This window comes from Eubalaena glacialis, chromosome 13, assembly GCF_028564815.1.
Source record: "Eubalaena glacialis isolate mEubGla1 chromosome 13, mEubGla1.1.hap2.+ XY, whole genome shotgun sequence".
Lineage (NCBI taxonomy): Eukaryota > Metazoa > Chordata > Mammalia > Artiodactyla > Balaenidae > Eubalaena > Eubalaena glacialis.
In genome coordinates, this window is record NC_083728.1 from 39,257,042 (window position 1) to 39,284,722 (window position 27,681).

The following is a 27,681-nucleotide window of genomic DNA, read 5'->3' on the forward strand; positions in this document are numbered from 1 at the left end:
ACAGCTTATGGAGCACAGAGAAGAAAAAATCCCAAGAGACAATGAGAAAGTGTCCTAAATTAGGAGAAGGTGGCAAGAGTGAGTAAACGGAAAGAGTAAACGCAGTTCCCTGAGTGGAAGGGGTAAGAGACTGAAATACTGCCCACTCCCCCTTGACAGGATTATCCAGAAAGTCTATGTATCAGTTGTAGGTATTTGATTCCAATATCATTGTTTTTTAAAAGAATTATCCTTTTTCGATTGCTAGTACACTTTAATTTTTCTCTCAATATCATCATTTCAATATGTGTGTAAGAAGCTGAAGATTTCTTTTGATAAATACTCAGCTCTACAATGACGTTCAAATTCAATTGGTCTTTCCTAAGCTACCTGAACTAAGTTTAAGATCAACTTCAATGTGGGTCTGTCATCACAGACACGGCTGAGGAGGATGGTGCAGAGGCCACAAGAACCATTCAAATTCACTCTGACATAGACTCTACAAGAAAACAGGTCTGTAACATTGCAATATTCATAAATATTAATAACAATATAGCAATAATCAATATAATTTATAACTTCTATATTAATAATTAATGTATAAAATTTGTCAGTTAATTAACGATGAGCTGATTCTTATTTTGGATATTCCTCTAATAAGCACGTTTCTTAACCTCTCTAAGCCTAAATTTCCTTATCTGTAAAAGTAAGATACTAATGGAACCCATCCTAGAGTTGCTGGGAAGATTAAACGGGATGATGCACTCTAGCCTGGCTACAGTAAACACTTTTTTCAGGTCAACGATCAGTAATTGCTATTACTGACATTTTCTAACACCCATATTTTTGGGCATATGCAACGCTCAAAAGAGGGAAAAGAACAGAGAGCTAGTATTAACTACTTCCTCTGTATCAGACATTTTAGCAATATGTAAAACTCCCGCGAGTGTGCCCACAGCCGCGCACACCTCGGGTTTCCGGCCGGGGCGCGAGATGTCTCCCGCTGTCTCTCGGCCACAGCCGCCGCGCAGTAGTCCTGTCCTGCGCGTTCCTCTCCTCGCCTCCCCACGGAGCCCGGGTCCCGCCTGTGGGCGGACTGCGGTGCCGCGCCGGACCGCTACCCGGCAGCCCACTGGGCCTAACGGCACGTGACTCCCGCCGCCGCCGCCGCCGGCGCTGGGAAGGCCAGCGGCGACGGTGTCGCAAAAGCGTCGCGACGGCGTCCGTTCTTGGCGGCCCAGGCCACTGGTATAACCGAACGTGCTGAGGCTTGAGAACCAGTATGGAGGCTGTCGAGGTTCTCCGATATTGCGAGGGTTCGATGGGGAAGCGACTCGTCGGTGCCCCGGGCTGCTGAGCTCTCGCCGCCTGCGTCCCCGCGGCTCGCCCGCAGGGCCATGCTGGCCTCGCGGGTGGCGCGCGCCTCGTGGGGTGCCTTGCGCGTAGCCGTGTGGGCGCCCGGAGCGCGGCCGGGCAAGGGGCGCGCCCGCGGGGCCTTGCTGCCGCCAGTGCCCTGCTGCCTGGGCTGCCTGGCGGAGCGCTGGTGGCTGCGCCCGGCTGCGCTCGGCCTGCGGCTGCCTGGGGCCAGCCCGCGGGCCCACTGCTCGGGCGCGGGGAAGGCAGCCCCCGGGTCCGCAGCGGAAAAGGACACCGCCACCGAGCCCCGGGGCGGCCGGTTGGGCCCGGCGAGCGCCGCCAGCCTGGTACGTACCGAGGAGGAGGCGGAGGGGCGACTCTGGGTCGGGGTACTGCTCCGGCGGGGCTCGGTCCCGGACGCAAATAACGTGCCGTGGCCGATGAGGTCCGATGCTTCCGTTTCAGAACTTTTAAAGCGTTCCCCGAAGAGAAGTTATGGGCAGATCATTCTGTCGGGGTGAGTGTCAGGGGTACCAGCCGCGTCCTCCTTCTGTCTTGGTGGTCAAGTTAGAACCCTCTTCTTCCCCTCTATCCGCACCAGTAGCTGGACGCGCCTCTGGATACTGCATTGGTAAAAATAGCCTTCACCTGTCTTATTAAAAGCCCATTTTAAATTTTCTGAAGCGAATTCCCGATGTTTAGGGCAAGTCTCTGGGCGTCTTCAGAAAGATATACAGGCCCTTTTGTTTGCTTGTGCAGGTTTGGTTAACTATCATTTGACCTTTGGTAACTTTACATATTGTAGGATGAAGGATAACTAAGTAATTTAAATAGTAATTAAAAGATTCTTTAATCTCTAATTATAGAAAAAGATTAAACCTCTCTTCCTGAGGTAACGGAGGAAAATATTTGTCTGCTTACCTGTTGAAATACTGACCAAACAGAAGACATGAGAGCATGAGTGTGGGAGAGCTTTTGATGTCATGTAGCAAGACTCATGCAATTATTACATCTTCAATTGTTATGTCTTCAGTGGGCCGCTGTGCTGCTTTCATCAGTTGTACAGCATGGGTTGGGGTGGCCACATCCTGGCAGGGGTCTCAGCTACATTAATAGCTAGAGCATGTTGGGGTTTGAATGAATGCTGGATGCTTTGAGGTTGCCATATCCTGGCTGAAGTCCTTCCCAGAACGGCAGCAGTTGGTCGAGTATGCCACAGGTTATCTGGTTGGGTAATCTGAGATTAGCTCTCTTAATTTTAACTTAGAAACGTTTACGAATTTAATGATTAGAAATTGAGGTATTTTATTTTAACTGAAATATTTTATGTGGAGCTAAAAGGAATCCCTTTCATTGTTCCAAGAACATTCAGTCTGGTTTATTAATTCACCAAATGAAATGATCTGGCTGTTTACAACTGTGTCTTTAATTTTTCCCCATGGGCCTCTCTGAGTTTAATTTTGGGCCTCTGTATTCTGACCTTTTGCTTTGTTTTTCCTTTTTGTCAATCATGAACTGTACCTCCCCACCCCCCTCAGTGAGTCACTGTAATGCTGGATCAGTATTTGACTTACTCTGTATCACAGTATTGTCAACAGACTTATCTTTTTTCTCTGGACTCTGAAACACTTGGACCTTTGAACTTGAATTTGGAATATGTTCCAAGAATGATTCCATTTAATTAATGTAATGTGGATTAGTTCAACAGAAGGTCCTTGAGTAGAGGTTTGGAGTGCTGCTTGTTTGGTGATTGTTTCCTGGAGAATTTGAATTTTTCTGTAGATTTAGTGACGGTATTCTGCCACTGGGCCCCAATAACCCCATTATTCCTCCAAACTGAGGTGAACATTTCTTGCTGGGTTCTGTTTATAAACACAAACTTAGTATCTTTAGAGAACTGGCTTTTCTTACAGAATGGTTGAAGGTATTTTAAAAGAGGTATTTAGAAGAGGAAATTGTTACTTTTTAAAAAAATCAAATTTAAGGTTCAGGCAAATAGGTTACTGACTGATAAAGAGGTTAAGTAGGGTTATCTTGTGAGGAGATAGTCCCATGGGGTAGAGCTGGCAGTCTTGACTCAGTGGAGAAAAAAAATCCAGCCTTTAGGGAATGACATTTTCTCTGTATTATTTCTGTACCCTGTTTTGTGCAGTGTATCGTAGTTCCACTAGGCTGAGGCTTTTTAAAGTTGAAATACCCTCTCATGAAACAGACTTTGGCAAGGAAGGAATGGTTTTCAGAGCAGCTGCCGAGGTGCCCTTTTGTTGGTGCCAACTTCAAACACCTTGGCTCCAAATGAAGTTTCAAGGAATCATAAAGCCCCCCACAGGGGAGCTGTGAAAGCCCTCAGCTTCTGGTTGGGGATCTTAACATTTCTGTGGCTATTTTGAACAAATTTACAAAATCTCTTTTATTTCCTAAGTATCTCAATCCCTTTTCCTTGTTCCATTTTCTTCTAGCAGTTCTCCAGTTTAGTGATGAGGTTATGGAAGTAAATGTTTTTTTCCTCTTCATTCGTATCTCCAACACTGTGTATGGCATTTAGCATTCTTTTGATGGGTATGTGTAGAGGAGTGAGGAGAGGTTATTTGCAATAAATGTTTTTTAGCCAAAATGCCCATGGTTGATAATTCGGCTTTTTTCTGACACTTTCTAGACTGTTTGTCTACTTGAAGTATAAGATCTTCCTGAAGATCTTTTTTTAAATTTTGTATAATGGGAAAGTAATTCTTTTTTTAAAAAAATTTTTATTTAATATAGTTGATTTACAATGTTGAATTTTCACTTTTAAAAGCAGTATGTTTTTAGTTTTGAATTCTGATGGTGAAGTAATACATTAAAGGCTTGACTTATATGATAGATAATACATGTTTCTTCCTTCTCTCTTTAGTGAGAAAACCTACTCTATATACAGCCAACATTTTAGTCTGTGTTTGGGTATATGACATATCTTCATCTTCTGCATTCTTAACAGTTTTAGATGTGTGTAAAAAGAACAGAATGGATTTTAAAACTGAAAGTACTAATTTTAAGGTTTATGTAGCTTCTAACCTTTAAGTTGATGGAGTGTATTTTTCCAATGTATATAGTTATTTAAAGTATGAATTTATAGTATTTAAATTTTGTTGTCTTTATGTTTCAGTATGAAAACCCATGGACAATCCCAAATATGTTGTCAATGACGAGAATTGGCTTGGCCCCAGTTTTGGGCTATTTGATTATTGAAGAAGATTTTAATATTGCACTAGGAGTTTTTGCTTTAGCTGGGCTAACTGATTTGGTAAGTTGTACCGGCACTCCCCCTGTTTTGCTCCCCTTCTAAATCCCAGGGTCTCTACTACACTGAAATAGCACAGCCTCAGTCTGCTTTTCTTTGGAAGGAAATCCTCAAGATGAATTTCACCTAGTACTTTGTGAAAGGCTTGTCTTTAACATCTATGTGGGACTCTGTTATTCTTTATATTATCTAAGGAAGAAAGTGGAGGTTGTAGGGAGGCATGGGAGAGGGAGCTTTTTACTCTTGGTTTTTAACTTTTTCATAAAAGAAAAAACCTTAGAAATTCTCAAAGGGCCAAGTACTTGCTTTAGGGATAGAAATAAAGGAGAGAAGCTGTGAGACTTTTTTTCTACTTATATAGTAGAGAGAAGTATCTGATCTGCAACAACAGTTGGTTTTACTGGTGGAGAGGGAAACAGTGGGCCAGTTGTTGTGACCAGGGAGCTTGCAGAGACCAGATCTCTGCTCAGGTTTATGCTGGCAGGAGGCCATAGGCACCCCACAGATTTGGTCCTTGATTCCTTCTCTACACCCCTCTGACCACCTTCCAGAAGACCCTGCCCTGGGTGGGCATTAGACATCCTTCCTTCTTCCACTCTCCCAGCAGATGGACCAAGGAGAAAAGAGCACCTTGACACCACTGTGTCAGTTTATAGGGAGGGAAAGATTTATTCAGGTTATCTCTAATTAGAACTTGGAAAATAATTTTCTAACAGAAAGCCTCACTATGTGTTATATAGGCTTTTGTGGACTGGCCAGTCATCATCATGTATGACATTATTTGCATTTATCACCCACCCTGTTGCATAAAGGATTTGAAATGGCTTGTAAAACTACATGTCCTGCAAAAACACAATTGAAGGAAGTGGGGAAAAGGTAGAGGAAAGATTTTAAATTAGGACAAAAGCATGTAGAAATAGACGTTGTATATATAAATTGTATATTCTTGTACAAGGCTGGTCTGAGATCCAAGTGAGCACCCAGACAGGCAATAATAATTTGGTGCCTCTTTAAACTGATGTATGTTTGAAAAGCTTTGCTCAGTATTCAGTGAGAATAAAGAGAAACTAATTTTCTGTTAGTAAAAGTCACATAGCATCTTTCTTTGTAACATCAGCTATTCCCTTTGAGGTTCATAGAAACAAAATTCCACCTGCCCAGTAGCATTGTTGAGCAATACAGAATTAGCTGAAGATTCTGCAGGATAAATAAATGAGGGCATTTGCATTGTTATATGGCATTTCCAAATATGCATCAAATACAGTTTCTTGAAGTGGTTACCACCTCTTTTTCCCGAGTTTAGCTCCTGTTTGTCACAACTTCTCCTCATTCTCACAATCTCTTCTTTTGTCCCTGCTTTTGTCTGTGAAGCCTGAAGCCCTCCACTTATTAATATGGTCTCCAAGTCTGTCAAAGGCCATTATATTGATAATGGAATTTTTTTTTCGTAATAGGCAAGATCTTTTTCAGTTACTGGATTTGCTCTTTTTTGGTTTGTAGGTTTTTTTAGTTGCCACATGAGATTGCAATATTCATCAAATGGGAGAGGCCTCATTTATACTTTTCTAAATAACTAAGACAATGTGTATGGAAACCTGAGTTAACTGGCACCATATTACATTTACTTCATGTAGGTTTTGATGCCTCTAGAATGGCTGCTGGGCAGATGGCTGGACTCATGGAGGGTTTAAGTAGGGGAATGTTGTATATGGGAAATGGATTACAGGAATGCAAGAATAGAAGCAGAGAGGCTGGTTGTGAGGCTGATAGTAATCTAGGGAAGTGGGTTGGGAAATATGTTTTGAAGATAGAGTTGATATGTTAATGGATTGGATATGTGGGGTGAGAGAAAGGAATTGAATAGGAGTGCTAGGCTGTTATTTTTTTTTTTCCTTTTCAACAAGCAGATGCATGGAGGTTTACATTTTCTGTGATGGTCAACACTCAGGGTAGGACAGGGTTTGTGGGAAAAGAGTTGTTATGCCTGTTCAGATAGAGGTAACATTGGGTAGTTGAATACAGTAGTTTGGAGTTGGAGGCAATCATGGTTAGAGATAGATTTAAGAGTTATCATCATATAGATGGTCAAGTCTGGATGAAATCATCTAGGCTGTGGTAAAAGAAGAGAAGAGGTCAGAGAAAAGAACAATAAATGGAGCAATGGAGAAGGAGCCAATAAAGGACACTGAGAAGGAATAGCTGGTGAGAAAGAAAGAAAATTGGGCAGTAAGGTGTCCCAGATGTTAAGTGAAGAAAGTGTTTCCATTGTGTTGAAGTCAAGTAAGCTAAGAATGTAGAATTCATTGGTGACTTTTATGAGTACAATCTCTAGAGGGTGGGGCAGTCAGAATGGGCTGGCGAGCATACATGAGGTGGTGATGACAATAGATGTCACATTGAGGAAGTTTTGCTTCATAGGGGAATAGAGAGATAGTCAAGGAAGGGTAGTTTATGAAGAGATACATACTGGGGAAATTTTTGTTGTTAATTAACTAATTAATTAAATGACTGGGTAGGAAGAGAGAGATTGATGATGCAGGGGAGGTGGGGAAAACTCAGAAGGTAAGAGGGCCTGGGATCAGGGAACACAGAGAGAATGTGCATGGTCGCTAGTAGGTGGTGGATTTGGAGGTGGGAATACGAGGGAGGGCTGACAATCTGTTTCCGTTTTTTGAGCAAATATAGACATGGTCATCAGCTAGAGAGAGAGGCTTTGGGAGGGATGAGCAGACTGTGAATAGAGAAGGTAAACACAGTAAGCAGATGTAGGTTTGCAGGCAGTATTGAGTGCCCACAGGAGATTTGTGGTCATGAAAAAGTGAGATCAATCAGCCCATTTATGTGTTTTTCTTCATCAGTGTTCAGCTGCTTGGGTGCAGGCCTGGAGTACATGATAGTTGTATTTAAGCAGGGTTGAGGGAGAGTGGAGTAGGGAGTTATAGAGGTTTACAAAGAAGAGATGATGTTGATGACCTTGGAATCCAGTGTGGGTAGAGGAACAATGAGGACAAGAGGGTGATGATGGTGAAAAAATGGGAGGTTAGGTTCCCTGAGATCAGAAACTGAACTGACACCTGAATCTTCCAAGGCCCCAACTCCCAGTTCTAGGCACTTTCTGTTAGTGTTACCTATAGTATACTTAAGAAAATAGATTTTTTCAGTTGAGGTAGTAATAGCTAGTAACTGCTTTTTTGAGGATTTACTAAGCGCTGAGTGCTAAACAAGTATTAATCACATTATGTACTGAGACAACCCACCCTTCGAGGTAGGTAGCACTATCTCTGTTTTACAGATGAGGAAACTGAGGCTTAGGCCAAATAACTTGCCCAGAGTCACACAGTTAAGTGAGTGGGAGAGCCAGTGCTTGAACCACTTATGCTCTGCTGCGAAGAGTAAGTTCTTAACCATTGTCCTGTACGACTGCTCTAAGTCATTGGAATACTTGAGATATGGAGGACTTATTTATCCTTTAAAATGTACCATGTTAAATTATGTCTAGATTAATTTGATCTTTTTCCTTGGAACTAGGACTGGAAAATTCAAATATTTGTTGAAGTTTGAAGTTAAATAAAATAAAGAAAAGCCAGAGTAGGGACTTGGAAAACCAGAAAATATCTGCCTCGTTTAATGAAAATAGGCAATACTTGGTTTCAGTCAATTTTGTGGCCCCAGGGTGGCCAGATCTTCCCATTTCTCAAGTGAGCCTGGAGATCTGGATTTTTTGAGTTAAGACTTTGAATATTTAAATATTGGCAACTAATTTATATTTTAAAAATCACTGGGCAGGTCAAACAAAACCAGCCTGCAGGCCTCTTTGGCCCCCTGGTAACCCAAGTACGACCTCTGCTTTAAAATATAATTTGTTTCCAAGAGTAGTGAATAAGTAATTTTCGTATCAAAAATTTTAAGTAGGCCAGGTACAGAGGATTGAGTTTTGTATTCAAATACAGGTCATGCAATATAGTCAGACATGGAATTAACAGTGGCACTAGATAAAAAATATTGATAATAACAGTTAAAAGAGAATAAAATAAAAATAATAACAGCTAAAACATAGGGAGTTGGGTTATATTATAGAAAAGTAGGTAGGAATGGAAGTTAGAAAATCTCGAAGTTAAACGGTAGTCCTTGCAAGTAAAAGCAGCTATTTTGGCTGTAGTGAACTAGCCCAGGGCTCAAGGGGCGGGGGATGGGAGGGGTGGGTTGGGGTGGGGTGCCTAGTCCATGCTCTGTCAGTCCTGCTTTCTTTGAGTTTTATTTGGGTTCTTTACGTCTCTAAATTTGTGTCTGGGTTCATCCCACAAAGGGGCATTGTGAAAACATTGCAGAATAGCTGAAGGCCTTGAGAAAGAAAAGTGAAAATTTTTTTCTGTAGAAAAGTGAAATCATTTTCTGACCAGTTGGTAATTTAAAAGCTAAATGTATACCAGTAAAACAGAAGGTTTGGGGGTAAGAGACAGAAGAGGTTTTATCTACATTTTATGCAAGTATAGCTGTTATTCTGGTATCTCTTAACCCTCAAGATATCTACTCTGTACCTATTATGACATTTATTAAAAAAAAAAAACTTCTATTTTCAGTTGGATGGATTTATTGCTCGAAACTGGGCCAGTCAAAAATCAGCTTTGGGAAGTGCTCTTGATCCACTTGCTGATAAAATACTTATCAGTATCTTATATGTTAGCTTGACCTATGCAGATCTTATTCCAGGTAAGAACGCCATCATGCGTACTTTTAAATAGTACAGGGAAGAATCACATTTATCAGCTTAGGATTTCTCTTGATTGAGAGACAAATAATTTTTGTTCCAAAAATATGTTTTCAACTTTAAAGTGTTTCCCTAAATTTAAACTATTGAACTGTTTTGCTTGCCAAGCTATTTGTTTTACTTTAGAATTTATGACCTTGTATATACTATAGAATGCATTGTTTTCTTAGTAAAATTTGTGAAATTAAAATTGAGCAAATATTTCAAAAAATTGAGCTAATTCATATTATCTTAGAATCTTTTGAAACTATTATTTTCTTAGTGCCTAGCTTTTGAAAGCAATTTAAAGTTTTCCTAAGTTATTATTTAAGTACAATTTAATAAGTGAGAGCTCTGAAATCCTAAAGATGTCTATAAAATTTCACATTGTTATTGTTATTACTTAGATGGTATTACGCAATTTTAAATTATACACGTAGTTTGTACATTGTCTGAATACTTTTTTAAAAAATTAATTAATTAATTAAATTATTTTTGGCTGCGTTGGGTCTTCGTTGCTTGCGCGCGGGCTTTCTCTAGTTGTGGCGAGCGGGGGCTACTCTTTGTTGCGGTGTGCGGGCTTCTCATTGCGGTGGCTTCTCTTGTTGCGGAGCACGGGTTCTAGGTGCACAGGCTTCAGTAGTTGTGGCTCGTGGGCTCTAGAGTGCAGGCTCAGTAGTTGTGGTGCATGGGCTTAGTTGCTCCACGGCATGTGGGATCTTCCCGGACCAGGGCTCGAACCCGTGTCCCCTGCATTGGCAGGCGGATTCTCAACCACTGCACCACCAGGGAAGCCCCTGAATACTCTTTGTAACAAAATTTTGTGATCTTTTGTATTTTGTATGTGCTTTTTTGGTTGTTCATTTTCTACTTCAGCTGTGTTTCTCAGTTTTTAATCCTTTGGTTCAGATTAACTGTTTATTTCCAAGAGTTAGAACCTGAGAACAAAGAAGCTGCCACTTGGTCCTTCAATACCATGTTATTACTGACATTTGATAGGAAGAAGTTTAGTGGCGTTTCAGTCTAGTATAGTCTCCCAATCTAGAGATTCTTTTTCTCCTCTACCTTTAGGCTTTTTTAAAAAAATAAATTTATTTATTTATTTTTATTTTTGGCTGCGTTGGGTCTTCGTTGCTGTGCGCGGGCTTTCTCGAGTTGAGTGGAGCGGGGGCTACTCTTCGTTGCAGTGTGGGGGCTTCTCATTGCGGTGGCTTCTCTAGCTGTGGGGCACGGGCTCTAGAGCGCAGGCTCAGTAGTTATGGCGCACGGGCTTAGTTGCTCCACGGCATGTGGGATCTTCCCGGATCAGGGCTTGAACCCGTGTCCCCTGCATTGGCAAGCGGATTCTTAACCACTGCGCCACCAGGGAAGTCCCCACTTTTAGGCTTTTAAATCCACATACCAAATTTAAAAATGAATTAGACTACTGTTTATGTGCTACTTTGAAAGTCAGAATTATGGTGTGTGTATGGTTGGGGGTATTGAAGGGGCAGGGGTATGCTATAAGTAATATAGATAATTTGTAGGAAAAAAGATCCTAAGGAGCATTCTGTTAACATTCACAATTAAAATTAGTGTGTGTGTGTGTGTGTGTGTGTGTATGTGTATTTTCATGCTTCCCATTTTTCAGAGTTACTTTGTATTTTGTTGTATTGTTCTACAAAGGTTGGCCAGCCCAGGTATTTCCCTGTTGAACACAGAAATTGTTTCCAGGTTTTGGTATTATGGATATTGTTGATACAATTGATGTAGGTCGCTTTTGGAACTGAAACTTCCCTTCATTATCATTCTGGGAACTTCCATTTTCTCTCTTCTGTGTTGGGTTTGTTTTTCCAGTCTCCCATGGCTTCCTTGTTATGGTCCTCCTTTTGGTGAAGTAGAATCTCCAGTTGTTTCCTATGCTAGGATGCAGCCTGGCAGCCAGGTTTTTAGAGGTGTACAATGTCTTTATTCTACAGACATCTAAAATGTATTTGTTCTACCCTCCATACTTGAATGGGGCATAATTTTCAATTGCAGGTTATTTTCACTCAGAATTTTAAAGACCCTGATTATAGATTAACAGATTCCATCTTGCTGTTGAGAAGTCTCATGCCATTCTGATACCTTTTCCTTTACGTGTAATTATGTTTTGTATTAGAAAGCTTTTAAGATTTCTTTGCATAATTCCTAGTTGATGGTTTAAAAAAATTCTCTCTCTTAAAAATTAATTTTCTAACTGCTTCTTGGGATACCCAGTTATCCCAGCACTTTTTATTGAAAAGTCTATACTTTCCAGACTCACTGCCATATGCATATATACATGGGTCCATTTCTGGGTTATCTAGTTTATTCCCCATTGATTTGTCTATCTTTGCACCAGTACCGTCCCTAATTATTATTACTTTGCTAAAAGTCTTTTTTTTTTTAATTTATTTTATTATTTATTTATTTATTTATTTTTGGCTGCGTTGGGTCTTTGTTGCTGTGCGCAGGCTTTCTCTAGTTGCGGCAAGCGGGGGCTGCTGTTCGTTGTGGTGCGCAGGCTTCTCGTTGCAGTGGTTTCACTTGTTGCAGAGCATGGGCTCTAGGTGCACGGGCTTCAGTAGTTGTGGCACGTAGGCTCATTAGTTGTGGCTCATGGGCTCTAGAGTGCAGGCTCAGTAGTTGTGGTGCACGGGCTTAGTTGCTCAGCCGCATGTGGGCTCTTCCCGGACCAGGGCTCGAACCCGTGTCCCCTGCATTGGCAGGCAGATTCTTAACCACTGCGCCACCAGGGAAGTCCCCCAAAAGTCTTGATATATGATAGAGCACGTTCTTCCACCTTGATATTCTTACCTGTTTTCATTTGTGTGTGAATTTTAGAATCAGCTTTCAAGTTCCCCAGAAAAACCTGTTGGGATTTTATTGGAATTGCACTGAATTTACAGATTTATTTGGAAGAATTGGTATTTTTACAATATTGTCTTCCAGTCCATATACATGTTGTATTTACTCTATTTAGGTCTGTTAAAATGTTAAAATGTTACAGTTTTCTCTAGAGAGGTAATAAGTAATTTTTTATTAGATTTATTCCTAGGTGACTGATAGTTCTTGATGCTTTTGTAAATGGTAGCTTTTTTAATATTTCATTTTGTAATAGCTGATGTTGATAGGATGAAATCAGTTCCATCTCTAACAGTGATTTTTGTGTCTAGCAAAACTTGCTGAACTCTTTATTCTCTTGAATTTTCTGTATCCTTGATTATGTATTATCTATAATTAATGACAGTGTGTTTCTTCTTCTCCAATCCTTTTACCTTTTTAAAAATTTGCCTCACTATAGTGCACAGTGCAGTGTTGAGTAGGAGTGGTATCTGTGTCTTATTTCCAGTCTAAGAAGGAAAGCTTTCAGTCTTTCAGTATTAAATATGACATTTCCTGTAGGGTTTTGTAGATACCCCTTTTTCAGGTTAAAGAAGTTCACTTCTACTGGCAGTTTGCTCAGAAGTTTTCTTACATTGGATATTGAATTTTATGAAAATTTTTTTCTTCATGTATTATGATAGTCATATTTTTTCCCTTTAAGCTTAATGTGTGGTGAATTACGTTATTGATTTTCTAAGTTAAATCAACCTGATGACATTCCTGTTACAAATCTAACTTGGTCATGATATATTATGAAAATATTGCTGTATTTGGTTTACTAATATTTTGTTGAAGATTTCACATCTAGATTCACAAGATTGGCCTGGAATTCTTTTCTACAAATACCCTTGTTAGGTTTTTTTTTTTTTAAATATTTATTTATTTGGCTGCGCTGGGTCTTAGTTGCAGCATGCGGGATCTTTAGTTGTGGCATGTGAATTCTTAGTTGCGGCATGTGGGATCTAGTTCCCTGACTAGGGATCGAACACAGGCCCCCTGCATTGGGAGCGTGGAGTCTTAGCCACTGGACCACCAAGGAAGTCCCCTAACTTTGTTAGGTTTTAATATCAAGTTTATAATAATCTCATAAAATGAATTTAGGGAGTGTACTCCCCTGCCCCACACCCCATTCTTGGGAGATGTTTGAGTGAGATTGCAATTATTCCTTCTTGGAATGTTGGTAGAACTTGTTGAAGCCATTGAAGCCTGGAGTTTTCTTTGGGAAAAAGTTTTAAAATAGTTGATTCATTTTTTTAAAAAAGTGGTTACAGGGTGATTCAGGTTTTCTGGTTCATCTTTTGTCTGTTTTGTGAGTTGTGATGTTTTTCTAGGAACTTGTCCATTTCAGCTACATTTAAAAAAAATTTACCATAAGCTATTTATAGTATCCACATTAACTTTTTGATGTCTGTAGGCTATGTAGCTATGCCCCCCTTTTCATCCTAATTATTAGTTATTTGTCCCTTTTTTTCTTTGACTTGTCTTGCCAGAGGTTTGTCTGTTCTATGAATCTTTTCAAAGAACCAACTTTGAACTTTGTCAAACTTCTCTGATATGTTTACTACTTCATTAAATCTTGCTCTTTTATTTCTGTCTCCTCCTTTGGTTATTCTCTGCTCTTTTTCTAAATTCTATAGATCAGTCCTGTCCAGTAGAAATATAATGGGAACCATAGATCTAATTTAAATTTTTCTAGTAGTTATGTTCAAAGTGAGAAGAAACAGGTGAAGTGTGTGTGTGTGTGCTTGCACTTCTGCTACAGTGGAGACTGAGTGCTCTGTGCATGCACTGCTGCCTGTGCCAGCCCACCCCCCATTTTAATAATATTTTATTTAACCCACTAGATGGAAAATATTGTCATTTCATTATATAATCAATAAAAAATCATTAATGAGATTTTTTTTCATACTCTGTCTTCAAAAGCCCGTGTGCTGTTTGCACTTACAGCACCTCTCACTTCAGACTAGCCACATTTCAAGTGCTTTATCTTTACATGTTGCTCATGGCTATTGTATTGAACAATGCAGCTGTAGATGAATGTTTAACTCGTTCCTTTTTTTTGTTGTTGTTTTGTTTTTTTGGCTGTGCCGTTGTGGGGTCTTAGTTCTTCAACCAGGGATTGAACCTGTGCCCCCTGCAGTGGAAGCACGAAGTTGTAACCACTGGACCACCAGGGAATTCCCTCAGCTTTTCTTTGTTAAAGTTTGCATTTAAGGCTATATATTTCCTCTAAGTGTCCCTTTCACTGTATCTCATATGTTGGTATTAGTGTTCTTGTCATTATTGAGTTCAAAGTAATCTATTTCCATTATGATATTTCTTTGGCCTATGGTGTCAATAAACATTTATTTCTTAATTTGTGGGATTTTCTAGGTATCTTTTTGTTATTGATTTCAAGCATAATTACCTTGTGTTCAGAGACCATGCTCTGTGATTTTAGCCCTTCAGCCCAGTATACAGTCAAATTTTATAAACATTTTATGCATTTTTCAAATGAATGTGTATTCTGCAGTCATTGGGTATGATGTTCTACATATGTCCATTTGGTCAATTTTTTTTTTTTTTAAGTAAATAAATTTATTTCTTTATCTTGGGCTGTGTTGGGTCTTCGTTGCTGCACGCAGCCTTTCTCTAGTTGCAGCGAGCAGGGGCTACTCTTCGTTGTGGTGCATGGGTTTCTCATTGCGGTAGCTTCTCTTGTTGCAGAGCATGGGCTCTAGGCACGTGGGCTTCAGTAGTTGTGGCATGCAGGCTCAGTAGTTGTGGCACACAGGCTTAGTTGCTCCACGGCATGTGGGACCTTCCTGGACCACGGATTGAACCTGTGTCCCCTGCATTGGCAGGCAGATTCTTAACTACTGTGCCACCAGGGAAGTCCCTGGTCAAGTTTTTAATCTTGGTGGCTAAATCTCCTTCTTTACGGACTTATTTTTTACATTTGGTCTGCTTTTCTGTCAGTTACTGAGAGAGTAAAGTTGCCTGCTGTGTCCAATTTTCCATTATTGTTTCTTTTTAGCTCTGAGTTTTGCTTCATGTCTTTTGAAGTCATGCTATTAATAAGTGCGTATAAAGTAGAATTGTTATGTCTTCTTGGTGAATTGAATGTTTTATTTTGAAGTGACCCTCTATATCTTTAGAAATGATTTTTGCCTTGAAGTCTCTCTCTCTCTCTCTCTCTCTCTTTTTTTTTTGACCCCACCATGTGGCATGTGAGATCTTAGTTCCCTGACCAGGGATTTAACCTGTGCCCCCTGCAGTGGAAAGGTGGAGTCTTAAACCATTGGACTGCCAGGGAAGTCCCTGCCTTGAAGTCTCTTTTGTTGACTATTACTATAGCTACACTAGCTTACTTTTGGTTAGTGTTTACATGATAAATCAATCTTTTACTTTCAGCTTGTCCACATCTTTATACTTTAGATATTCCTTATAAATAACATGTAGATAGATGGTTTTTCTTTACTTTATCCAGTCTAAAAATATTTTATCTTTCAACTGGAACATTTAATCCATTTACTATGATTACTAATATTTGTGTAGCAGTCTTCCATTTTATTTTGTGTTTTATTTGGCCTGTATGTTCTGTTCTACTTTTGTCTATATTCTATTATTATCACTGTTTTCCTGTGCCAATTGGAAAGTTTTACACTCTGTTAACATTTAGCTAGTCTCAAAATTATAATTCATCTTTATCAAAGTTTAATGTTAACAAATCTATACATTTGGCCTTCTGTACCTGTGGGTTCTACATCCACGGATTCAACCAACCTCAGATTGGGGGGAAAAAAATCTAGAAAGTCCAACCAAACTTTGCTGCAAACTGGAAACTGAGAGTATTTACATTGTATTAGATATTAAGTAATATAGAGATGACTTAAAGACTATGGGAGGGTGTGCATTGGTTATATGCAAATACTACACCATTTTATATAAGGGACTTGAGCATTTGTGGATTTTGGTATATGTTGGGGGGAAGCAGGGTGGATCCTCAGACCAGCCCCCCATGGATACCGAGGGATGCCTATATGCCTTCTGGACACTGGAAGGGCCTTAGAATACTTTGATCCATTTATTCCTTTCTCAATTTAGGTTATTCTCATACTTTAATTTTATATATGTGTTCAACCCACATGATATTGTTTATTAAGTCAGTGTTCATTTAGATGTATCTTCATACTTTTTTCTGGTTTATGTTTGGTGTATTTCAGACCTTCCACCTGGAATCATTTTCCTTTTCTCTAAAGTATATCTTTAGAAATTCTATTAATACAGGTCTACTGGTGGTACATTCTTTTCTTTGTTTCTCTGAAAATATTTTTATTTTGCCTTTATTCTTTTTTTGTGTGTGTGTGAGGACATTTAAATTCTACTCTCTTAGCAGATTTTAATTATACAATACAGTATTACCAACTAGTCAGTGTGTTATACATTAGATCCTCAGACCTTTTTCATCTTTTTTTCATCTTAAAATTGAAAGTTTGTGTCTTTTTACCAACCTCTTTCTATTTCCCTTTTTTTTTTTTTTAGATTCTACATGTAAGTGATATCACGCAGTATTTGTCTTTCTCTGTCTGATTTTGCTTTTATTCTTGAAGGATATTTTTGTTGGGTATAGAATTCTGGGCTGGTAGTTAATTTTCTTTCAGTACATTTAAAGAACCATGCAATTGTCTACTCACTTCCATTGTTGGTAATAAGAAATTGTTAACCCATTTCTTTTTTAAAGGTACTTTTACTCTGTCTGCTTTTAAGATTTCCTCTTTCTCTTTGGTTTTCCATAGTTTCACAATATTTGGTGTGATTTTCTTTTTTATTTATCCTGCTCGTGATTTGTTGGGCTTTTTAATCTGTGGATTGATATCTTTAATCAGTTCTAGAAAATTCTGAGCCACAATCTTCAGGTATTGTTGTCTGTGTTTCTCCTTCTTTTGGGACTGCAGTATACCTGTGTTAGATTTCACTGTATCCTTAAAGTGTCTCAGCCTCTTTTCTGCATGATACCTCATTTTATCTTTCTGCACTCCATTCTAGGTGATTACTAATGAAGCTTGCTCTTTCATTTCACTCATTCTCTCTTCAGCTGTGCCAAATTCATTTAAGTCTTGTATTATATTTTTTAGTTATAAAATCTGTATTTTATTCTTCTTCAAACTTAGTAAATCATCTTTTATAGTTTGCAGTTCCCTGCTGAAATTTTCAATCTTGATTTTTATATCCCTTTGAACATAGTAAGCTTTAGTTGTTTTATAAACACTGATAATTCTGAAATATCTTTTGAGAGTCTCTTTCATGTGTCTGTTTCTATTGATTCTTACTCATGGTATCTTATGTCTTTGGTTATTTTTGACTGTTTAGATACTGTACTAATATTTAAAAAAATAATTTGGAGGAATATCTTGATGTGTAGGATGATGGCATCACTCTCCAGAGGAGATTTTTTGTTCAGTTCTGCCAGGTATCTAGGCATGCTAACAGTCTGGGACCACCTAGATGGCCAGATGATAAGACATTCTTTTTTAAGGCTTAGTTTGCTTAGGGCCATCTCCTCTCCCAACCCTGTGGGAATAGTTGTTCAGATCCCAGCTTAAAGCTAGGAGGTGGTTTGTCACTGCCCAACCTGAGGGCTCTGGGCTTTGACTACTGTTCCCCCACCCTTTAAGGCTGCCAGGACCCCTATTCAGCTTTGTGGCTTACTTCCCTAGGGTCAGAGACAGTGGCTTTGAGTGGCTTTGAGTGCCTAGGCTTATTTTCCTGAGTTCTCATTCTGATACTTTCTTAGCATCTTACAAGCTTTTCACTTTCAAGATTTTTTTGTTTAACGTTCTTCTTTAATTGTCTTAGCAGGAGAATTATTACCTACTCAGATATTAATGGAGCTGAACCTGAGGATCTTTTTATTTACCTATAGGTCTGAAATTTTACAATGGTATATGTTCTAGATCCTACTAGAGTTTGTAGTAAATATTTCTTCCATTGTGCTGGGTACTAAGAAGGCCCCTTCAGTCTGAAAACTTATCCTTCAGTTCTGAACATTTTTCCCTAGGTTCTTTTCTTACTGGAAACTCTTTTTGTTCTCTTCCTGGGAGATTTCCCCAACTTTGTCATTTACCCCTTCTACTGACATTTTAATTAATTTATTTAATTAAAAAAATTGTTTTTTGGCTGTACTACGTGGCATGTGGGATCTTAGTTCCCCGACCAGGGATTGAACCCTCAATCCCTGTAGTGGAAGCGTGGAATCTTAACCACTGGACTGCCAAGGAAGTCCCTCGATTGACATTTTTATTGCTATCATTTTTAATTTCCAAGAGGAAATAAAGAGCTCTTGTTCTGTATGTTCTTTAAAAACAAAACAAAGAGGCTTCCCTGGTGGCGCAGTGGTTAAGAATCTGCCCGCCAGTGCAAGGGACACGGGTTCGAGCCCTGGCCCGGGAAGATCCCACATGCTGCGGAGCAACTAAGCCCATGCGCCACAACTACTGAGCCCACGTGCCACAACTACTGAAGCCTGTGCGCCTAGAGCCCATGCTCCACAACAAGAGAATCCACTGCAATGAGAAGCCTGCGCACCGCAACGAAGAGTAGCCCCCGCTCGCCGCAACTAGAGAAAGCCCACGCACAGCAGCGACGACCCAACACAGCCAAAAAATAAATAAATTAAATAAATAAATAAATAAATAAATTTTTTTTTAAATGTCTTTTTCTTACTTCATAGGTGAGTATCATCATTTCAGGACATCTTCTGTCTATCAGTTTTTGCGTGTGTGTGGGGGTGGTGGTTTTAAACCCCTATATTGTATCTATTTCTTTTCTTCTTCTTTTTTTTTTTTTTTTTTTCCTGTTGTTTTGGTCTCTCTTTCATGATGGAGACTTTGCTAAAATGTCTGGTGATCCTTGGCTGCTTACTTCATATATGTTTAACTGGGTGCTCCCTGGGCATTGGTGGAATTTGTTGGGTGGTATACTACCCTCTAGGGTGAACAGGCAGTGAGAGACCAGGCATGGCCCTTAATTCTCAGTACCTTTAGGTCTATTCTGTAGGTAAGAGCTCTCCATTTGCTCCTTAGAGATTGCAGAGGTCCTGGTTTAGAGATTAACATGTAGAACAAGGATTGGCAGACTTTTTCTGTAAAGACCAGAATGGTAAATATTTCTGACTTTATGGGCCATGTGGTCTTTGTTGTAACTACTCAAGTCTGCTATTGTAGTGTGAAAACAGCCATAGAAAATACATAAACAAATGACTATGGCTGTGTGTTAACTTTATTATTTTCAATGCAATAATGTATGCTATTGATAGTGATCACTTCTACTATATAAAAGTGACTTGATTTTATTATTTCCCTTTAACACTAATAAATTTGCCCATGATGTACTTCTTTGTTGCAGAAACTGTATTTCAGACAGAGTTAGCAAATAGAGAGGACAACCTTGGAGCACTCCCTGACACATTTTACACCTCCCTAACACACTATCATACTCTAATAGACAAAGGAAAGCTGCTTTAGCCCTGGAAGAAAAGGGAAAGGAAGGCCGGGAGAGAAGGCAGGAACAGTTAGAAGATTCAAAAGCCAGGGAACTGGACAAAATTGCCCCCCAAATCACAGTAAGAGCCTGTATGTATACATGCTGTCAGTTGGCAGAGGCCTTAGAGATCACCCGGTGCAACCTGGTCCCAGTCTGACTGTGCTTGTGAACCCCCAGGGAGCATTCATCTTTGCTTTTTGAAGCTTTCACGAGGTGATTCTGTGATGAGTAGTCAGTTTGGGGAACGCTGGATTTTGTAAACAGTCCTATCTTCCACCAGACTGTTAACAGATGGTAAACTGAGCCCAGAGATGCATTCTGCAGTACTACTGACTAACTGGTGACCTTGGCCAGGTTTTATAATCTGCCTGAGGCTTGTTTTCAATATTTGTAAAATGGGGTAATGATGGTTCACATATCATGGAGTTGATATGTAGATTAAATGACATAATATGTATAAAATACTTAAATGGTGCCAGATGCCCAATAAATGGTAATTTTAGTAGTTAATAGAACTAGAGCCCAAGGCTTTGCAGTGTATTGAATTGCCTCATCTGTTCTTCTGCAGAAACCTTATTTAGAATTAAATTATATTCTTTTTCTCCTGTGGTGATGAACTACAATAACAGGTGTTTATTTTCCTCTAATGTTGTGTTTACTGTATATAATTCACATGAGTTTGCTGCATTTTAAAAATAAATAAAATCTGATTGTTATTTGATTTTGCCAGCTGATTATTACTATAGAAAAGTTTGGTTTACAGGCACAAAAATCCTCCTAAAAATCATGACTGCCTTGTTTTGTTACTTGGTTCATACAGCCGAGTCTTCTTTATGCTCCAAATGCCATGACTTGAGTGGATAAACATTTTCTCTTTGGAATCGTCTTGTCATTGAGTACTAGGCCAAGGATCAACACTTACATCACAGCCACAACCAGCAGAGATTTAAATTTTAAATCTGTAATTAATTAGTGAGATTTTTCATAAGTTTCTGAACCAATAGAGGACCCTAAGTATAGCCTTAAAAGTAATTCACAAAGAGCTGTTTGAAAGTATTATGGAAGGGATGTGCATGATTCTTTTATTTTAGTAATTGAAACAATTTGAACTGTTAGCCTCGAGATTTTTTCCTTTTTAAAAAAATATTTTTTTCTAATAACATGACATATATTCATGGTTAAAACTTCCTTCAACGTGGAAGGATGTAAAATGAAACAAGATCTCTGCCCTCCCATTCTCATTCGACAAGGGAGCAGGAGTTCCTTGGGTATCCATTTAAAATGTCCTTCTGCTGGCACTGGGACCATCCTGTAGGATCTTAGGAATAATGAGAAAACTATCAAGTTGAATTCATGTTTAACTAGAATTCATTGAATGAATGAGCAGAAGAAAAAATAGCAATTGCCTGGATAGGAACTGGCCAGGCAAAAATGAAGATATTTTGGTTCTCCACAAGTGGTACACATAGCAAATTTTACTGTTCATAAAATAATCTAGAATGCAGAAGCAAGCAGTCAGAGTTCTTGAAAGTCAGAAGGGCTTGAGTTGGGACTTCCCTGGTGGCACAGTGGTTAAGAATCCACCTGCCAATGCAGGGGACATGGGTTTGAGCCCTGGTCCCAGAAGATCCCACGTGCCACGGAGCAACTAAGCCCATGCGCCACAACTACTGAGCCTGTGCTCTAGAGCCAGCGAGCCACAACTACTGAGCCCACGTGCCACAACTACTGAAGCCCACGTGCCTAGAGCCCGTGCTCCGCAACAAGAGAAACCACCGCAATGAGAAGCCTGTGCACCACAACAAAGAGTAGCCCCCGCTCGCCGCAACTAGAGAAAGCCCGCGTGAGCAACGAAGACCCAACGGCAGCCAAAAATAAATAAATAAATTTATTTTTTAAAAAAAAGAAGAAGAATGCCTTGAGTCCCGGCATCCTTTCCAACCTTTTTACCATCTCATTCCATGTAATTATAGTGAGCTTGGTGATCTTTTTTCTAAATTTACAAAGCTGGGAAGTAACAAAGGAAATAGGGCTGAGTAGAGCTGACACTGATAACTGCAATTTAAAAACGTATGCAAGGAAAAAAAAAAACAGAAAGGGGTGAGAGGATCAACATTCTGAAATGTGACTTTAAAAGCCATAGTCTGTCTTTCACCTTGTTTTGAAGGCAGGTTAAAAAAATATAAAAATCAGTGGTTCACTGTAAGGACCCTAAACAGGCATCAATAAGTGTTTATTTTAAAATTTTTGCTTAGGTGAAGCACCAGTTTATGGTAAGGCTTCATTGTATGTATAATGTCTTAATTTTCAAAATCCCAATCAAAATTATTTTATATTTGATTTTCAGTTCCACTTACTTATATGATAATTTCAAGAGATGTAATGTTGATTGCTGCTGTTTTTTATGTCAGATATCGAACTCTTCCAACACCGGTGAGTTTGTTTCAAAAAAATGTTCTTTTAGTATTACTTGTAACTTAAGGCAAAAGAAAAAAATCACTATTGTGTACTGAGTTTCACTTTATGGGAATAATTTATGACAATTATGTATTCAGTCCATTTACTAGGAATTTAAAGAAAACAGACATAACTGTCATCTTGCTATTTGAATCACCCATTATGGTAGCTGTTCAGTGAACATATGAATAATCAGTTTTTTTAAAAGGATGTTTTTGTTATAAGTCAAAATTGTTTTAGTTGATAGTCCATAAAACTCAGGCCAGCTAGCCCCATCCCTAGCAGCAAACTCTGTTAGGAGTGTTTTGTATAAGTAAGCACCCTTCCCTGTCTAATTTAGCTTCTACTATGGATTATCTAGAGCTGGTTTTTAAAATCACAGTTTTATGAGCATGGAGTGGTCTGTTTGCACATTTGTTCATTGGTTCTACAAATATTTGAGCACATAAGCATAGCATAGCTTATAACCACCTCACGAACATAACCTCATCTTTTGATTCCCAGTCCAGTGAAAATGGCAGTATTTTATTCATTTTGGTTCTTTTTAGCCTATAAAGAAAATAGTGATGAGGGAGATTTGTTGAGTCTATTTAGTAGAAAGACGTAGTCAAGCAGACTTTATGATACTTACTGTGTTAGAAATTTATAGAAATTGAGAAATCTATAAATTAAAAAATATGTTTTCAGTAAACTGTAGGTGATTTATGAAGAATGTAGATGTTGCTCATTTAGTATAATAGAAGATGGAGATAAAGGGTTTATCTAGCATATAGCCAGGCGTGTGTTATATACTCAGTAACTGTTACATATAATAACAAAATATTTATTTTAAACTTGAATGATGAATAAACTTTATTTTTTTTTTTGTCCTCTGCCAGAGAACACTTTCTAAGTATTTCAATCCTTGTTATGCCACTGCTAGGTTAAAACCAACCTTCATCAGCAAGGTAAGAGACACACAACATCCTTTTAAGTTAAAAACTCTTGTGGATTTTTATTATGATGACTATAAACCTCAGTCTGGAGCAGCTGAAAATGAGACACATTTTAATGCATTGACCATAGAGAATAGAGAGTGGGGTCATTAACCCAGTTCTTTTGTCCTCCAGGCTTTCTGGATCTTTAGTATATATGTTGTGTTTTGTGTTGGTGGTGTAAGAATTTAAGTCTCCAAATGAGGTATTAGGGCCACCACTTAGGGGAGGTGGAGAAAGTGGAAATGTAATTGCATATTGACACAAAGAGAGTATGAAGATTCCTTTCTGGTTTCACTACCCACCCCTCCCTGTAGTGAAAACACCATATAACAAGGTCCTTTCATTTGCAAGATCGATTGTTAACATGGAAAGGGATAGGAGAAAGTTTTATTCACTAATAAACAACTCCTACTCCTAGTTGTCCATCTGTTTTCCTGAGCCCTCTTCAGGGTAATAACTGTATGCCAGTCTTTGCACACAGAGAGGACACTATTAATGCCTCTGAAGGCGCATTTGTTTTACTAGTAGCCTTGGTAAGTTTGCTGTAATTATTCTTTTGCTCCATGCCTTGTGACAGAGGTTTAACAGGTTAGGGATGCCGATCATCTTTGGGACGGAGGGATGATTACTCTTAAACCAGAGACTCCCTAGGGTGAATTTTTACCTACAAATATGTGTTATTTATTTATTTATTTATTTATCTATCTATTTATTTTACCTATTTATTTTTGTGACTTACATAAGTATCAAGTACAGTAATTGGAGTATAGCACTGTACAGAAGGTGGCTTAAAGAGGTACCAGGGACAAATGCCTCAATTCCTTGGGCTTGCAGGGAGTTCTCCAGACAATTTTTATTATTTTTAAAACGGAGTAGAATCCTTGTAATTTGGCTGCAGAATGGATGAGAGAACATAGGTGCTTCTCTAGACACATCACCCACGGATTCATACATCATCCGCTTCCCCAGAATGCTTCTCTCAATGAGTAGAGGAAGTCTCCAGTGGTTCTGTCGTCTTCCTTTTCTCCACCACGCTGTCTTTTAGGGTAGGGAAACCTACTCATTTCCGAACTGAGAGCCTCTCTCATGGAGATTAGTGCATTTAAATTTTCTAACCTCATAGGTTTGACAGGTGGTAGGCAAGTGAAAGGAGTATTGAATGAAGTACCAGGAAATCTGGGTTCTGGGTTTGGATCTGTAACCTGCTATGACTGCTGGCAAGTCACTTAACTCATTTCCTTTTTACCTGTGAAGAGTAGCTTCATTATTTCCATATTCACAGGGCTGTTTTAATAGGCAACTGAGAAAAAGGCAAATATCTTTGCAACATTATTGAATTGCTATGGAAATTCAAGATAGTGGTGTTTTCTGATAGTTGCCCTTCTCCTCACTATATAGGGCAGCTGTGGAGACAGATGAGCCCATTAGTGAAGTTTAGTCTTTTGTGTGAATGCCAGCTTCTTTGGCAGGGATATTACAACATCAAGCATGCTGAGGGTCTGTTGTGTTACACTGTGATGGGTTATGCCTTTCTCTCGTGAGTTTGAAACATGATTGGGTTGGCACTGTTCATTTATGACTTCTTTTTTTTAGGTTAACACAGCAGTCCAGTTAATCTTGGTGGCAGCTTCTTTGGCAGCTCCGGTTTTCAATTATGCTGACAGCATTTATCTTCAGATCCTGTGGTAAGCTAAACTTAGAATTACTCTCTGAGAATGTCAACAAAATGGCTTATTGTGACAATCCTAGAATTACTTTGTTCTTAATCATGTTTATTAAGCACTGGGTAAAGCTGTGGGCTATATTTTTTGATTGATACCATTTTTAAGAAGCTTACTATCAAGTATAGGATATAGAAGTTATAGGGGGTTTCATGCAAGTTAGAAGGGATGAGAGGTACAGATAATATGTTGGGGTTTTGGAGGAGAGAAAAATACTTCCAGGTAGGAAGAAGAGGGAAAGCTTCAGGGAAGAAGTGGCATTTGAGCCATGAGGTCTAGGTGGAGAGAGACTGAGGGGAGGCCATTCTGGTGAAGGACAGACCCTGAGCAAAGTCAGACGTGCAGGAGAGTGGATAAGGGGAAAGTGCACCCAGCCTAGTGAAGGAGGCAGAGTGGGAGAGAAACTTGGAGAAAGGAGTTTGAGTTTTATTTTATTAAGGTTATGTATAGCCTTGAAAATGTGTCACATTCATACTTTATGCCACACTGATACTAAAGCACTGTATTTTTACTCTACTTTTAACTTGATAATTAAAACTTTGCTTGATGCAGTCTGAGGCAGAAAATAGTTGGTTAACTAAAGTCAGTTAAGCTAAAAAGCTTTAAAAATGATACACACGCTAGACATTTTATTTTCTAAAATATATAATCATACATTCATTTTGATTCGTCCTATGTCTTCTGATAAAGGCCCAATGCCTTTTCTTTGATTATAGGCTCATCAGTGGGATTTTTTTCTTTCTTGCAAAAAACTACATCCATAATACAACCTCTGTGATTTTCATGTTCTGCTTCTTTTAAAGTGATATAAGAATGTAAGACATTTATGAAGCAGAGTATAGAAACTTTCTAGATTTTTACCATTTTCTCTAGTATTTTAACAATTACATTGTCTACTTACTTTGACAGTAATTTTTAGCAACTCGCCATGATATCAAGCCTTTCCAAAGCCTCCAGCTTAGTTCTCAGAAATAGTGACTCTTCCTACCTGTATGTTTCATTATGTGTGAATTTAGGATATCAAACTGGCATAAACAGGTTTGGGATCAAACAGATAGAGTCCTGATGAGCCTACACCTCACCTGGTGGAAACAGAAGCACATGTGTGCACCGGAAAGGAACGTGTTAGCTGCGAGCACTCAGCAAGCCCTCAGTGTCACTCGTGTCATTTCAAAGAGAATCTGATTAATCTAATTCTCCTTAATTTTAAGGAAATATCAGTAAAGAAAGCTGAATTTTATTTAAAATGACTCAGATATTAGATTTCCCAAGATCTGTAAGAAATAGCTTCTAAAGCTAACACTCTAAGCAGCGTGGAACAGTGGGAGGAGCACAAGGGCTCTAGAGTTGGAACCAAGCCAGACTCATAGTTCTGTGGCCCTGAGCAAGCTCTCTGGCGCACTGTTTCCTCTGTAAGATGAGCTTGCTGTGAAAATAAAACTACCTAGAATAATGTCTGTGTAAAGAATGACAATTGCTATTATTATTTTTTTCAGACTGATTAACTAGATTAATTCTGTTTGACATTACTGATTCAAATGAAGTCTTAAAGAAAAGCAGTATATTTAAATTCTTGTTAAAAAAAAAAAGTTACACCAACACAGGCTTTTTTACTTTGAAACAACTCTTTTAAATGTATTCTTTATGATTCTTATAGTTAACATTTTTTAGAGTTTAGACTAAATTTTATTTCTTTCCTTCCATAAAAGGTGTCTTACAGCTTTTACCACAGCTGCATCAGCTTACAGTTATTATCATTATGGTCGGAAAACTGTTCAGGTGATAAAAGGCAGATGAAAGTCATCCATCATCATTAGCAAGGAGGCAATATACATCATAGGTGGCAGGGCCAGTGGAAATCTACAGGAGTTTCCTTTTTTGGTGTTCAGTTTGAAAAAGGACTTGTCAGAACAAACCATGTCATCAAAATTTAAGTAATATGCATTGAAAATAAGCTTGATCATGGGCATATGCAGAATTTCCAATGTATTTTTAAATACAAATAAAACTATAATTTAGAATTTTTTTATCTTAGGTTTCTTGATTAATTTATAAGTAGCAATTATTCCAGTTATTGTCAGTCATTTTTTGATCTGTAAAACAAAAAACAGTCTAGAGCATGGAAACTGAAGACTTGTCACTTTAATAGAATTTAGATTGCTCACAAAGCACTAGGGAATTTCCTGGGTTTAAATATGTATCCTGTACAACTTGGCTGCACAGTTGTTTGTTTGACTTTTAGATCTGTGCACACATTAACAGTACATGTGGTTAATATTTGATTGTTAAGGATAATGACTATAAAGGTAGCTTAGTTGTGGATGAAGTAAACTTGTAAAGAGATTTAAAATGCAGTAAATTTTGAAAATAATAAATAAGGTCAAAATAGAAGGTACTGAAGTTCATGTTCAGAAGTCTTCCAACCTCTCAGGTGCCTAATAGTTTATGCATCAGGATAATAAGTGACAAAGGTAGTTGAAAAATGAAAACATGTCTGTTACCCTAGCCATCCAAGAGGCAGTGAGTTACATCATGCCTTCCCACTGTATCTCTAACATAACAATGTTTGTATGATATTGGGACCTGTATTCATATGTTATGTAAATAATATGAAATTATATTTTTCAAAGGTTTTTTTAAGCTTTGGGGAATCTTCTTTTGTTAAGATGTTAAAGGAATAAAAGAGCCGGAAAAAAGTGACCTTCAATTTGGGTTGTCTGTGTTCCATGGTCGTCTGCTGTTGTGGAAGTTTTCTGA

General features: G+C 38.7%; 1 protein-coding gene across 2 annotated transcripts; it reads left to right on the forward strand.

The window, feature by feature from the left end:
- Positions 1 to 1,187: 1,187 nt before the first annotated feature.
- CRLS1 (cardiolipin synthase 1) lies at positions 1,188 to 27,631 on the forward strand. Of its 2 annotated transcripts, none has more exons than XM_061207992.1 (7): positions 1,188 to 1,682; positions 4,478 to 4,615; positions 9,193 to 9,322; positions 22,117 to 22,202; positions 23,105 to 23,173; positions 24,797 to 24,888; positions 26,634 to 27,631. In XM_061207992.1, exons 1-7 carry the CDS (start codon positions 1,377 to 1,379, stop codon positions 26,719 to 26,721), a joined length of 909 nt encoding a protein of 302 aa, XP_061063975.1. In that variant the 5' UTR covers positions 1,188 to 1,376; the 3' UTR covers positions 26,722 to 27,631. The 2 variants fall into 2 exon arrangements, with proteins under 2 accessions (XP_061063975.1, XP_061063976.1); XM_061207993.1 differs by lacking the exon at positions 26,634 to 27,631 and adding an exon at positions 25,834 to 26,587.
- The last annotated feature ends 50 nt before the right edge of the window (positions 27,632 to 27,681 follow it).